Source organism: Eubalaena glacialis, chromosome 9 (genome assembly GCF_028564815.1).
Source record: "Eubalaena glacialis isolate mEubGla1 chromosome 9, mEubGla1.1.hap2.+ XY, whole genome shotgun sequence".
Taxonomy (NCBI): Eukaryota; Metazoa; Chordata; class Mammalia; order Artiodactyla; family Balaenidae; genus Eubalaena; species Eubalaena glacialis.
Genome location: NC_083724.1, coordinates 50,302,358 through 50,318,380, shown reverse-complemented (window position 1 = coordinate 50,318,380; position 16,023 = coordinate 50,302,358). Strand labels below are relative to the sequence as shown.

Below are 16,023 nucleotides of genomic sequence, written 5' to 3'. Positions count from 1 at the left end.
TCGGGACCCCGGCCCACCCAGGTGCCACCGCAAACGCCGCCCTCCGTCCCCTCGAGGATCTGTTTCCTGGGAGCGCTGAAAAGCCTTTCGAAATACTAAATGCAACTGACATCTTTTTCTGAGTTGAAAACAAACAAACAAAACCTCTGAAAATACAGAGCAGAAAATCCCGTAACCGCTTCCCGCGAGTTCCCAAGCCCCACCCCCCGCGTTCTCGCCGGCTCAAGTTAGGCCCTGCACAGGGCGGTGGGAGGGGCGGGGTATGCCCGCTGACGCTACGGGGCTGGACTGCGCAGGCGCGGGGCGGGCTCGCGAGGGAGTCGCGCGCCGCTCACTTCGCGCGGGAGTGGGGCGCTGGAGTGTCGGAGCTGCAGGTCTGTGGGAACGGAAGCCACAGCCAGGAAGAGAGCCAGCCAGGATGGCGACACCGAGCAGGAAAACATCCACCCCAAGTCCCCTGGCCCCCAAGAGAGCTTTCCCGAGAGATTCCTCGTCGGAAGTCCCGAACAAGAAAAAGAGTTCGGCCCCACCGGCGGCGCCGCCGCCACTGCCGCTGCAGTCGTCCGGGCCTTTCGTGGAAGGCTCTATCGTCCGCATCGCGATGGAGAACTTCCTGTGAGTGGCCGGAGGCCGTGCCGCGGCGGGGGAGGCGAGCGGGCCCGCACACTGGGCCGCGGGCTGAGCGCGTGCGGGGGCGGGTGGGTGGATGTGTGCTTGGCTTGTGCGTCTGACAGTAAATTCTTGCCGGGATTGCCGTGAGGATATTTACTTGTGGGCCGTGGAGATCGACGTGTGTGTTGATGCGGTAGGTGTCTGTTGCGGTTTTTAAATTCTTAATGCCAACGTTGTTTGAAGGCGTCATATGGCGGGCCGTGGAAGTAGTAGGAATTAGATCTTCGCCCGCTGGGAGTCACGGCCTAGAGAAGTAGGACATAATCTGTAATTCACAAAACTATGCGTTCTGGGAACTTAGAGGCTGCAACAGTTAAATCAGAGCGACAGTGATGCTGCGGCAGATACGTGAGGAGTAGGCAGTTGCCAGGTGGACAAAGATGGTGAAGGTTGTTCTGGATGGAGGTTGAAATATACAGGAACATTGAGCCTTACTCTCAGTTGTTGCGCCTCCCAACAGACCCTTGACTCCTTTAAATCTGGCTTTCTTCCCTGGTTCCTTTCTTCCTCTTCAGACAACTAACCATAATACTTCAGAATTGAGTAAATATGTTCTAACACAAATACCGTGTATCCGTTTAGCACCTTGCCGTTCGTTTGATCAAGGTCTGTTTTGTTGGTTTTTTTTTTTTTAAAGCTTGCACAGAGTGGTGTAGGGAAAACAGAATTGCAGTAACAATAGGGACATTTTTTTCCCCAAGCATCTGTCATGTGCCAGGTATAGAAGTAGGTGCTTTATTTACACAGTGCCCTCATTCATTCCTCATAACAACTCTTTATATCACCTCCATTGATAAGCTTAGACAGGTTAATTTGCCGACGTTTACACAGCTAATAAGTAGCTGAATTGCTGTTTGAATCCAAATCAGGAACGATAAATATAATTAAATGAAGTACCCGCCATAATAATGTATATGCGTCATGATGCCTTGCGGGCACAAAGGATGAAATGATTAATTTCATCCACAGTTGTGAGAAGGGCTTTGTACTGGGGGTTATGAAAGTCTTAAAAGAAGGGAAGAGCAAGGAACTGCCTGAAACAGTTTGCTATATTTGGGAAATTTCCAGTATTTTAGTATGGCTAGGACATAGGATGTGAGCTAGTATGTGGACAGAGTAGATACTGAAGATGTAGACAGATGTTGAGGGTCTGTGTTTCCTTTGCTGAGGAATTCCAACTTTATCCTGTAGGCAGCCAGGATGCATTTTAAGCAGGGCATGACATGTGATTTATATTACTTTGGAAGCAGTGCGAAGGATGATTTAGAAAGGGTGCAAGATTGGAGGCAAGAAGGCTTTTACAATATGAAGGCAGAGATGATTAGGGTTTGAACCTAGCAGTGGGAAGTAGGATCAGAAAGAAGAGATTTGACAGGATTTGGCTGCAGATTAATTGTGAGGCATTAGGGTAAGGGAGGAATGGAGCATTTTTCTCAAGTCTCTGCCTTGGCTAATTGGTCATATATAGTGCTGTGCAGAAGAAGGAGCAATTTGGGGAGGATAATAATAAATACCTTTTGGATCCTGTGAATTGAAGTTTCCTGTGGGACATCTTAAAGATCTTTTATAGTCAGTAGTTTTAAGGGTTTGGAGCTTACAGGAAAATGTGAGAGGTGAGAGACTTGAGAATCATGCATATAGGGGATTGTTGAAATTGCGGAAATGGTTGAGATTGCCCAAAAGGGAATATAAATAGGAATAGAAGGCTGAGTACAGTGTCCTGAAGGAATGCCAACATGTAAGGGCGAGCAGAAGAACTCGCAGACTAAGAAGGAACTGTTCAGGGAAGTACGAGGAGAACCGTGGCAGAGTATTATCAAAGAAGCCAAGGAAAAAGAGCGCTTCAAAAACATCATCTGCTACATTGAAGTCAGATAACAGGACAGAAAAGAACCTGCTGCATTTAGCAGTGAGGAAGTCTTTGACACTTTGAAGTAGTGGAAGCAGAAAACTTTGCAGTCATAGAAGAATGAATGAGTGTGAGGAAGTAAAGCTTGGGTGCGAAGAGGAGAAAGAAAAGGTAGCTGGAAAGTGCAGAACTAGGGGAGGTTTTGTTTATTTTTACAATGAGAGGACTTTGAGTTTTAGGAATGAAGTAGGAAGAGTAGGCTTAGAGAACCGAAATGGCCTGGAAGAGGGTAGTCAAGGGAAGGATTCCTGGTAGTTAACCAAGTCGAATGGGATCGAGAGTGGGGGGAGAGATTCCTAGGCAGAAGGAATAGCATGTGCAAAGGCTTGGAGAAAGAAGGAAGCATAAGATAGTCAAGAAACTGAAAGAAATTCATTATAGTTAGAATTTAGAGGTCTTATTAGAGAATAGGGGAAGGAGATAGAAAGTAGAAAACGATGAGCTAGAGCTAAGTTATGAAGGGTCCTATTTTTTCTTTTTCTTTTTTTTTAAACTTTATGTATGTATTTATGTATGTATGAACGTATGGCTGTGTTTGGTCTTCGTTGCTGCGCGCGAGCTTTCTTTAGTTGCAGCGAGCGGGGCCTACTCTTCGTTGCAGTGCACATGCTTCTCATTGTGGTGGCTTGTCTTTGTTACGGAGCACGGGCTCTAGGAGTGTGGGCTTCAGTAGCATGGCACATGGGCTCAGTAGTTGTGGCTCGCGGGCTCTAGAGCGCAGGCTCGGTAGTTGTGGCTCACAGGCTTTGTTGCTCCACGGCATGTGAGATCTTCCCAGACCAGGGTTCAAACCCATGTCCCCTGCATTGGCAGGCGGATTCTTAACCACTGCGTCACCAGGGAAGTCCTTCTTTTTCTTTAAAACAAGTTATTTCAGATTTGCTTGTCTACCAACATGATTTGGTGATTGATTGGATGATGGGTGGGTGGGTAGTGTGGATAGAGGTGAAGGAGATGGTAAGAATCAAAGATGATGCAAAACTAATGCCTAGGTTTCTGATTTGGGCAGTGGGATGAATGATGATATCCTTCACTAAGAGACTATAAGAGTGGTTTTAGATGGGAAAGATGGTGGGTTTAATTTTGAATGTGTTAAGTTTGAGGTGACTCTATCCAAATAGAGTTCTTGAGGTGGGAACTCCATCTATATAGGTCATCTGGACTGACTTTCAGCATATAGATGCTACCTAAGGCCATGGAGAATACATGAGGTACTAGGCAAAGTATGTAGACTGAGAAGAGGGTGGGCCTCTGACATTAGCTCTTTCAGAGCGAGCTCAGAGCAAAGGGAACTCACAAAAAGGGAATTCCCAGTAAACATATTGTAGAGTCAGAAAGGTTTCTTAAAATGCAGAGGCTTTACTTTGTTTTTGGCAGTTTTTCCTGTTTATAATATTTGTGTGTATAGTATAGGCCAGAAGTTCTCATGCTTTTTCCTGTTGTATTTATTGTTTGCTTAAATACCAGTTGCATCACTGTTTTAGTAAGACAGTCACACAGAGATTTCACAGCAGGAAATTCCAGTATTAATAGAATGGGGCTTCATGTGTTGGGATTAAGAAGTTCCAAGTCAGATACTTTTCCAGATGTCTGAAATTCCCAAACTAGTTTTATTTTAGCCGTTGTAAAAGGTTGCTTTAAAACTCAGCTGTTACTAGAATAAAGCTTCTGAAAAGATAGATAGGTGCTGTACAGAGATGTGGGGTTGGAAACCTGCCAGAAAATACCTCTCTTTACGACCTGTATTTATTTTATTACCACCTGGCATTTCAGAATTGTTAATTTGTTTGAGTATTAAAGTTAAAGTGTGCTTGGTTAAATTATTTAAATACTTAGCAGGTTAGTAGCAGGCTAAGGTTTTTTTTACTCTTGGGGAATTAGTTGGCAGCTAACTGAAACCCTGTGGGAACAGGACATTATTTATGGGTTCCAATTCAGAGTATTCAAAGACAAGGTAGAAGGATATCTGAGTCAGAGTTCGCTTCCCATTTTGCCGTAGCTGTCCCTGAGTACTAATATGGGTTAGGTGCTACTGTTGCATGTAGAGTGCTGGACAGCATGCTGCTTTCTAGTATGAGGGAATGTTACAAAAGTGCTTGGTGATGATGCACTCTTGTTTCCTCCCATAGGAATAAAATTTACTTGAATTTGTACTGAAAATAGATCCTTTGGTGAATGGCAGCATGTTAAAGGAATTGGATGTTATTTTTTTAAGTAATAATAAAAATTAAACTATTGGCTTGATATATCTTCAGTTTTCTAATTAGAATAAAAATAATTTGGTTGACTATGAGAAGTTGCTAGTAAGCATTTTAATTCAAGAGAAATATAAATGTAAAATCCACAGATTTAGTATGAGCCATGGCTTCACTTACATATAATTTGGATAAAAATTATCTTATTTGTATAGTAGCTTTGATGTACTCTCTCATGTATTGTAATTATTAAAGAGTAAATAGTATCAAACTTTGCTTTATTCAGCAGACTTAATATTTGAAAAAAAGCATATGAAGTCTTATTTTCCCATGAATGTTCTTATTTAAATATACATTATCACTTTTTCATTTCTCCCACTGACAGATTTTTTTCCCTCTAGTTTATTAACAACCTATAGATTAACCTTACATTAAATTTGTAAGGTTAGGTGGTTTTTAAAAGAATTTGAGGAAGCCTGTAGATAATGATAAGGGTAAAGGAAGAAAATGTGCTTTGGTAAGAAAATATTCTTCACTTCTTATCTCTGATTAGTAATATCACCTCTTTATAATTTAGAACATATGATATCTGTGAAGTATCTCCTGGGCCCCACTTGAATATGATTATTGGAGCCAATGGAACAGGGAAGTCCAGCATCGTGTGTGCCATTTGCCTTGGATTAGCAGGCAAACCTGCTTTCATGGGACGGGCAGATAAGGTGAGTTAACATATGTACGTTTTAACAGAATTCAAAGCCATGAATTGCTTTTAGTCACAAATCAATTTCTATATCTCCGTTCCTTGAGTATAGCAAATGTGTTGTGCTTGACTATAAATAATGAAGTTGGCAGGGACACTGTGGGGAGATTTCCATTTCCAGAAGTAGTGTGCACTATATACCTAGAGAATTCTCCAAGTATGTAACACCTGCAACCTTAGAAATAGTGTAAAATCTATCTTTTTAAATGTATTGCTGGGCTTGTGGAAAGGCGAAGTAAGTTTACAAAGGGCACAAACAAAGTAGTTTGGATCTAAAGATTTCTGCAAGCTCTGGCGTTGTTTACCCAGGGGTATTTGCTTTACCTTGCACCCTAAAGCCTGGCTTTGAATTGGTTGCATAGGATTGGGGGTCCTGAAGGTGCAGAAGGGTTAGTAGATAAAACTAGAAGCCAAGCACTTCATGTAACAGAAGAAAAAAAAAATCACAAAGTGGGACAGTGAGGTTACTTATCTCATTGTTAGCTGTGAATACAGTAGATAAAAAAAGAAAATCTTCCAAACAAGTCATAACACATACATTGTAATTTTAGTTTAAAGTGGTCCCAGTTAGTAACATCTCTCTTCTGGCAGAAGCAAATGCAAATCCTCTGAGGGAAAATACCTTCAATCCAGTCCTCAACATAAAGCTCTAATAAATTCATGAATCCATACCTAAAAAAAAATCACAAAGCATAGGAGGAAATGAATCACCAAAAATGAGAGCTAACAAAAACAACAGACTATACAATCAGACCTACAAAACTTGTAGATACAGAATGTAAACTAGGAATACTTAATTTATTTAAGGAACTGAAAGACGGTTGCAAGTATAACAAAGGAATAAGTAACAAAAACGATCAAGTAAATTTGAAAAATTTGATCAGGTAAATTTGAATCAAATAGAACATAAAGAAATAACAGTACATGGGAGAGAAACTTGATGGACAGGTAAAACAACAAAGCAGACATATTTGAGAATTTGTGAACCAAAATACTTGACAGTTTTTCTAAAAATGCAATATAGAGATAAAGTGAGAAAAAAGTATGAAGTAAAGATTGTGACCTGATAGTTAATGGACTAAGGAAGAGGCAATATTCAAGAAAGAATGACTAAGAATTTTCCAGAAATGTTGAAAAACTTGAATCCTCAGATTCAAGATACCTAATATATCCCAGACATGGTAAATGAAAGAAATACACAAATAGACACATTGTAGTAAATTCCAGAATACCAAACATAGTAGTAATATGGTCTCAGAATGGGAACAGAGGGGGAAAGAAAAGAACAGTTTGAGATGCTCATAAAGAAACTTTGAAAGTATATAATTTAGGAAGAAGGAAAATGATCCCAGAAGGAAGTCTGAGAGGTAAGAAGAAGTGGTGAGCAAAAAAATGGTAAACATGTAGGGAAGTAAACTGTGTAAAATAATACTAATGTCTCATTTGTCAAGTTTTTAAATCAAAGAAAATAGTACTAAATGTTGTCCTTCCTGGACAACAGGAAGGAAGTGATCACAGTTGAAGTATTCTTTGAATTTGTATTGTTGGGAGTAAGTTAAGATAATTGGTTAGCTTCAGAGTTTATTAAGCTAACTATGCATGTTAAAATTTCTAGGGTAAGCCAGTAAAAAAAATTGAAATATATAACCTCCAAACAAGAAAGGTTAAAGTAGGAAGAGAGAAGTAGAGAAAAAATAACCACTGCCCAAACAACCCAGAAGGAGTCTCAAGAAAGGAGGAGGAAGAGAAAAGAAAGAGAAATATAGAAAAAGATATTATTAAAAAACATAAAAAAGATAGTAGAAATACATTCACAATAATAATAAATGCTCTACATTCTTGTTAAATGAGAAAGTTCAGAGTAGATAAATAAAACAAAGTTCAGTTCTGTTTTGTTTACAATAAGCATATCTAAAATAAAAAACTACAGAGAAGTTGAAAGTAAAAGGATGAAAAAATACATACCAGGCAAATATTATACAAAAGAAAGTAGGTGTAGCTGAATTTATACCAGGCAAAATAGAATGTAAAGAAAAAAAGAACTTTTAGAGATAAAGATGGTCATTAAATATTGATGAAAGTTTCAGTTCAGCAGGAAGATAATTCACCTCCCAACTTAAATTGACATTATCTAGTTACAAAATATATAAGCACAGTCACAGAGTTCTTAAAGACAAGTTAACAGCTCCAGAATTATAGTGGAAGAGCTAGTGGTAATCAATAGATCCAATCAGATAAAAAATTAATAAGAGTATAGAAGGCATGAACAACAGATTGAACTAATGGACATGTTGTAAACCCTGCACTCAACAATTGGTAGAGCACACATTCTTTTTAAGCAAAAATGGAATATTTCTTAAAATTAACCATAAACTGAGCCATAAAGCAATATCAAAAATTTCAAAGAATTGCTACCACATAGACTATGTTCTCTGACCACAGTGCTATTAAGATAGAAATAATAAAGAAGATAACTAAAATTTTCCCATTTGTTCAGAATGAAACATGTACTTCTATATTATACACAGGTCAAAGAAGAAATTTTAATAGAAACTGAAAAGTAAGAGCAGAAATTAATAAAATAATAAACAATGATTCAGTAGGAACCACAAAACTAAAAATTGCTTTTCAAAAATACTATTTAAACCAGTAACTTCTGGGGGCAGGGAGAGAAAGGAAGAAAAAAATATAAGAAATGGCAAAAAGTAATAGTTAAGATATGTTATATTGTGATCCAGAAAACCCCCAAATTTAAGTGGTTTAAATATGCAAAAGATTAATTCTTGCTGCTTATCCAGTGTAGGCCCTTTGTGGTCACTTAGGTACTTTAGCCTTATAGAATCTTCATTTCAGTATATACAGTTTACCCTTGGAGAATGCAGGTTTGAACTGCGCAGGTCCACTTATATGTGAATATTTTTCAATAGTAAATATATATGTTCCGCTCATATTTCATTGGACAAAGCATGTCATGAAGCCATAACTTGGATCAGAGAGAAAGAGCAAGTGCAGTCCTTTGCTTGAAAGGAGAATCAGAATATTCACGAACTGCCCTGATGACTACCACGAGGGCATTACAAGAATGCAGCAGAGGTTTGAAAGATTATATAAGAATATTATGAGAATCATTATGCCACTCAAGTTTAAATTTTTAAAAAGTTGTAACTATAAATGTTTCTACAACTACTTAAATTATCAAAGCTGACTAAGTAGAAAAGATAAATTAGCTGGTAAATTTTTTCTCAGAGAGAAAGACAAAGACAATTGTGGATTAGTCCTAATAGCAGTAAGTTTCTATTTTACACAGAGAATGTGACCCTAGGTACCCAAATCAATCAAGGATAGAATGAAAAAATTACAAGCCCGTCTCACTCATGAATCTAGAAGCAAAAATCACACACAAAGAAGAAACTTTAGCATTTTGAATTTAATAATACATAACATATCATGACCAAATTGAATTTATTCAAGGAGTGAGAGATGTACTATGTTAATTTTTTCCTAATAATCAACCACATTTTAAAGGAGAAGAACTCCATGGTCATCTTAGTAGATAGAGAAAAAGCATTCAGTTAAATTCCACAGTAATGTATGATTAAAAGCTCTTAGCAAACTAGGAATAGAAGGGACCTTTATTAATTTCACAAAAGATATCTATGAAAATGTACAGCAAGTTCAGGAGCAAGTCAAGGTTACCTACTACCATTACTATTGAACATTGTACTGGCAGTTCTAGGTAGAACAGAAAAGATACATGTTGGAAAGAAAGAAAACTGTCATTCACAGATTTTATGAGTGTCTGCATAAAAACCACAGAGAAACTCCAGATAAGCCTCCTGATGGATCAATATGCAAATTTATCAGGATTACTAGATATAAGATTGTATAACACAGACACTGAATCTGTATAGCCACCTTGATCTTGGACATCCTAACCTTCAGATTTGTGAGAAATAAATGTTAAAGCCACCCAGTCTGTGGTATTTTTGTTATAGAAGCCCAGACTAAGGCAAGGACCTTTTTACATTCTTTAACTTACTGAGGACTCCAAAGCCTTTTGTTTCTGTGAGTTATATCTATTGATTAGAATTAATAATAAACTTAAAAGTAATTATCAGATTAGAAATAAAAACTGAAACCCCCCCGAGAAAAGTTGTATAACAAAAATCAATTGCATTTCTATATACTAACAAAGAACAGAAAATGCAATTAAAAATGGACATTATAGCCACAAAAGTACAAGTTTCATAGCAGTAAATTAATAAAAGACATGTAAGACCTATATGCAGAAATTACAATTTTTATTTAAAAACATTGAAGTTTAGAGAGATGCACTGTATTAATGGACAAGAAGATCTAATATAAAAATGTCATTCTTCTACATATTCATTGTCATTCCAGTCAAAATCCCTGTACTGTCTATACAAATTACAAGCTGACTCTAAAATTTAGCTGGAAGAACAAAGGGCCAAAAATAGCTAAGATACTTCTAAAGAAATAGGACGAAATGGAAAAACTTGCCTATCAGATATCAAGACAATACAAAATTACAGTAAATTAAGACATTGTGGTATTGGTGTAGGATAGACTAGTGTGATGTGACAGAATAAAGAGCCCAGATACAAAGCCATGATTAGTAAAAACTTGATTTATGACAGAACTGACATTGTGGATGAGTGGGGAAGAGATGAATAAATAGTACTGAGACAATTGGTTATCGGTATAGGAAAAAATGAAATTGAGTCCTTTCGTCACACTTTAACAAAAATCAGTTCCAGATAGATTAAAGATCTAAATGTGATTGACCAAAAATTTCTAGAAAAGATTGGTAGTAGAAGAAAATATCTTTATGACTTCAGGTTAAAGAAGAATGTCTTAAATAAAAATATAGACTGCAAAGGAAAGGTTGATAAATTCAACTACAGTAAAATTAAGGAACTTTTTTGTTCATCAGAAGATACCTTGTAGAGAAAAGACTAGTCACAAATGAGAGAAGGTATATATAGCACATATAACAAGATTGGTATCCAGACTACATAATCAAAATAATAGCAACTCAGAAGATAAATGAGCAAAAGATATGCTCAGATGTCTCACAGAAGAGGCACCCCAAACAGCCAGTAAATACATGAAAATATGCTCAGCTTCATTAATTATCAGAGAAACACGAATTAACCCTGGCATGGTATATCCATTAGACTCACAAAAATTCTTGTGGTGCCATGTGGCTTATAAGGATATAAAGCAGTGGGAACTCTGATGTATTCTTGGTGGGAATATGAATTTGTACAACCCCCTTGGAAAATATGGCATTACCTAGTAAATCTGTAAAAGCCTATATCCAGTCCCTCAAAAATTCTACTTCTAGGTACCTTAGTAAGCTTGTGTCCATTTATACTAGGTGAAATTATAGAAATATTTATAGAAGTATTGTTTGCAATAAATTCTAGTATAGTCAAATAAAATTGAATATTATATGACAGTAAAAGCAAACTTTGGCTCATTGGTTACATCTCAAAAACATAATTTTAAGGAAAAATGCCATCACAGAAAAATACATGTAATGTGAATTTGTTTCTGGAATGGTCAAATATATATTTAATATTTGGAGATTTATACAGTAAAAATAAAAGCGAAAGAATTATCAGCAAATCAATTTAGAGATTACATTTGTCGAGAGAGAAGGACGTAATTGGCGTGAGTTAAGGAATGTCAGATACACTGGTAGTGATCAGTTCCTTAAATAGGTAGATACATGGTTGTTTTGTTATTTCTTAAACAGTGCATGAAGTTCGTATTTACTGTTTGGTATGTATTTCACATAAAAAATGTTTTAAAAAGAAAGTCTAGGGGCTTGGCTTCCCTGGTGGCGCGGTAGTTAAGAATCCACCTGCCAGTGCAAGGGACATGGGTTCGATCCCTGGTCTGGGAAGATCCCACATGCCGCGGAGCAACTAAGCCCGTGCGCCACAACTACTGAGCCTGCGTGCCACAATTACTGAAGCCCACGCACCTAGAGCCCGTGCTCCACAACGAGAGAAGCCACTGCAATGAGAATCCCACACACCGCAACGAAGAGTAGCCCCTGCTCACTGCAACTAGAGAAAGCCCATGCGCAGCAATGAAGACGCAAAGCAGCCAAAAATAAATAAAACAAATTTTTTTAAAAAAGTCTAAAAGTTGAGTTGTTACTTCACTGTAAAATATTTTTAAAACTTGATTCATTTTTCTAAAACTGTTGTAAATATTGCGATATTATCAAAATGATATTACAGGTTTCTTAGCCAGGCTTAAAATTTAATGTAGGTTACAAGATTGAGTTATATACCCCTTATGATTGTAAATAACCTATTCAAAATATGATTTTTTTAATGCTCTGTGGGAGGCATTTATGACGTAGAAAAGATACTGCTTTATTAATGATTGGCTTTGTAACCTTAGTCACTTGTCTGGAACTCAGTTTTTCTTTATTTCAAAGAACAGGGGTTGGAGTAGATAATTTCCAAGGACCGACTCAGATTTTTATAAATATTGATACGTAGTTTTGTCTGTTTTGTGACCACACCGCCCACTGCTCGGCTTGTGGGATTTTAGTTCCCTGACCAGGGATCAAACCCAGGCCGCTGGCAGTGAACGCACAGAGTCCTAACCACTGGACCGCCAGGGAATTCCTGATATGTAATTTTCAGAAATCATTTATTAAATCCTTATCTCTGTGTAATGGTCTGCTGGATTGTACTCCAAGGGCTGTATGGTCAGAATGGATTGGGCTGTAACAATATTCACCAATCTTCCTATTTATTTGTGTCATAAAGAAGACACATCTCTCCTCACCCTTGAGTGGTAGGCTTTTTAAAGGAAGCTGTGGAGTGCAGTGCAGTGTTTCTTAGATAGCAGATTGCAGACCTTTGTGTATCCATAGATGTGTTTAGGGGATGTCCAAGTTCTTAGCAAAACTTTTTAGTGTTGTATTTCTATTTAAATGCTAACATAAAAATTTAGTACAAGCATGTTCTGTACCACCTGTATGGATACTTTATAATAAAAACTTCCTCCTGATCTTTTCTTCCATTTGGTACCAAGTATTTTAATTGTTGCAAGCTAATGAGCAGATGACCCACTCCTACAAAAATGCCGTTGTTTTCCCTATCTATGAAGAAACTGAAACAGTTAAGTAACCTGGTTAAGGTCAAACAGCTTGTATATGGCAGACTTGAGATTTGAACTAGGCATGGTAAAGCCTGTACTCTTGATCATTTAGCTGTACTTTCTTGTTACAGGAACAGGCTTTTTCATATTTCTGGGTTTCAGTTTCATAATCTATAAAATGGATATAACATATAGCTCATAACTTTGCTCATAAGTATTAAATGAGAAAATTGTATATAAAGTGCTTAGCACAGAAACATTTAATAATGCTTAATAAATGTTAACTGTTGTGGTTATAATTGTCATCATCACTGTCATTGCCACTATTAAAAAGACAATTATTTGCAAGGTGCATTTTCTGCCTTTTTTTAGTTTTACTTACTTATAGTCTAATTTAAGATCCAATCTGATTTTTTTAGGCCCAGGGTCTTTTTTCATACTTATGCTCAAATATATAGAAACTAGCTTAAATATGTCTATTATACTATGTAAATTGTACTCACTTAAATTGTATTTACTATGTGTATTGCTCTTTTTTTTAAGTGCTTGGTGGTAGGTGTATCCTAATTAATAACAGGATGAGTACTTTTAGAGTGATGGTTAATAATATTTAATCTATGCAACTCCATAGAAGTACCCAGAGTCTGGAGCTGGGCTACCTGGGCTCAGATCCTTGCTCTGCACTACTTACTGGCTCTGTCATGAACTTTGTTAAGAGGCTGTTAGGCACATAGAAGGTTCAATAAATGGTAACTTAGATGATTACTATCTGTGAGTGGAACCAATGGAGGAGTCTAAATCTGGGAAGGGTACAATTAGAAAGTGATGGGAATGAATAGAGTAGTTATTGAAAGAATCTGACAAATAATAATGACTTTGCTAAATCGCTCATTGTTAACCTGGGAATGTCACCACACAGCTCACTTTGTCTTTCTTATATCTTAGGTTGGCTTTTTTGTGAAGAGAGGATGTTCCAAAGGCATGGTTGAAATTGAATTGTAAGTGTTAAAAGCGCTAAAACCACATTTTCCTACATAATTTCTTAGTTTATGTTCATGCTTTCCTGATGACTTTAGTCAAGAGTAATAATACAGTATTATGGCATAGATATTGGAAATAATATTTAAGGGATACTTTATCCAGACAAGTAAGTTTTGTTGGTTTTTTGTTTTGTTTTTGGTTTTTTTTAATGCATCTTTTTAAAAAAATATTTATTTATTTATTATTTATTTGGGTTGTGCCGGGTCTTAGTTGCGGCAGGCGGGTTCCTTAGTTGTGGCATATGGGCTCTTAGTTGCGGCGTGCATGTGGGATCTGGTTCCCCAACCGGGGGTTGAATCCTGGCCCCCTGCATTGGGAGCATGGAGTGTTAGCCACTGCGTCACCAGGGAAGTCCCTTAATGCATCTTTTAAAGCCTGAATTGTAAGAACTTTCTTCTGGAAAAATTCTTAAGGAAATTAGAAATTTATGGGAGATAATGAAATAGAAATATACCACTATTAAATATTCATTAAGAAGTTGCAGTATTTTTTACAAACTTAAGCTTTCTTTTTTCTGATTTTGAAAGCAAAATATTCACTTGTTTAAAAAAAAAAAATGCAAACAGTGTAGGAGTGTAAAAAGATGAAAGCCTTCTTGCCATAATTCCACTTCCAGAAACGACCACTGTTAGTAGCTTGGTGAACTTCATGTATGGCAGATACTTGGCATTTATGTCACCATTTTCCATTCCCTCCCTCATGGTAGAAATTGATAATTCATTATGGTGTTCTTTTCCCTTAAACCTAGATGTTCTCAGTTTACCACTCTTGGCAGCCATTTCTGATGGATGAGAGTTACTCTTCAAGATGAAACCAGTTGACCAGTATCTGCAACTTGGTGCAGATACTTTGTCTTTTATATATGAATATGCACATCCTTTAGGTGGTTTTTAGAGTGTTGTTTTTTGGAGTGTTTATAGAAAGTTATTGAATTTTCTTAGCTGAAATAGCTCTTAAAGATTATCTAATAGCCTTATTTTATAGGAGATGAGGAAGTGATCTTTATTCAAAAATTGTTGAAAATTTTAGAATTTATGTAGAGATGAGAAATAGGCACACATGGAAGAAAACAGTTAAAGAGGTTATACTCAACTTATTAAAATATAATGGCGGTATTTTACTGAAGGATACGAAACCGAGACCTGAATAAATGGAGAAGCATATTATGTTCTAAAAATATAAATTTGTAGTCACCATTAACATGTCAGTCCTTTCCAAGCTAATGTATAAATTTGATATAATTTCAGTAAGAGTCTCAACAGGTAAATTTATAAGTTGATTATAAAGTTCATCCGGAAGAATAAACCCAAGAGGTCTTGAAAAGTAGAATCATGAATAAGACATTTATGTAACAGATGTTAAAGTGTAAAATAAGGCTTTTTTTAAAATTTAATTTTTATTTTATATTGGAGTATAGTTGATTTACAATGTGTTAGTTTCAGGTGTATAGCTAAGTCATTCAGTTATACATATACATATATCCATTCTTTTTCAGATTCATTTCCCATATAGGTTATTACAAAATATTGAGTAGATTTCCCTGTGCTATACAGTAGGTCCCTGTTGATTATCTGTTTTATATATAGTAGTGTGTATATGTTAATCCCAAACTCCTAATTTATCTCTTTCCAAGTCCCCCACCCCCACCCCACAATCCCAAGTCTGCTTTCGAAATCTGTGAGTCTGTTTCTGTTTTACAAATAAGTTCATTTGTATCATTTTTTTTAGATTCCACATAAAAGTGATCTATGATATTTGTCTTTCTCTGTCTGACTTACTTCACTTAGTATGATTATCTCTAGGTCCATCCATGTTGCTGCAAATGGCATTATTTTATTCTTTTTTATGGCTGAGTAATGTTCCATTGCATATATGTACCACATCTTCTTTATCCATTTCTCTGTCAGTGGACATTTAGATGGCTTCCATGTCTTGGCTATTGTAAATAGTGCTGCAGTGAACATTGGGGTGCATGTATCTTTTCAAATGTGCATGTATGGTTTTCTCTGGATATATGCCCAGGAGTGGGATGTATGGTAATTGCTGGAACATATGGTAATTCTATTTTTAGTTTCTTAAGGAACCTACTTACTGTTCTCCATAGTGGCTGTGCCAATTTACATTCCCACCAACAGTGTAGGAGGGTTCCCTTTTCTCCACACCCTCTCCAGCATTTATTGTTTGTTGACTTTTTGATGATGGCCATTCTGACCCGTGTGAAGTGATATCTCATTGTAGTTTTGATTTGCATTTCTCTAATAATTAGTGATGTTGAGCTCTTTTCATATGCTTTTTGG

General features: G+C 36.9%; 1 protein-coding gene across 2 annotated transcripts in view; it reads left to right on the top strand.

Moving 5' to 3' along the window:
* Window positions 1-354: 354 nt before the first annotated feature.
* Window positions 355-16,023, top strand: part of SMC5 (structural maintenance of chromosomes 5) — a 94,202-nt gene continuing 78,533 nt past the window's right edge. For both annotated transcript variants that reach the window (XM_061200354.1, XM_061200355.1), the window contains exons 1-3: window positions 355-615; window positions 5,354-5,495; window positions 13,631-13,683. In XM_061200354.1, coding sequence (XP_061056337.1) covers window positions 419-615; window positions 5,354-5,495; window positions 13,631-13,683 — 392 coding nt within the window. In that variant the 5' untranslated portion in view covers window positions 355-418. The remainder of the gene's footprint in view (window positions 616-5,353; window positions 5,496-13,630; window positions 13,684-16,023) is intronic.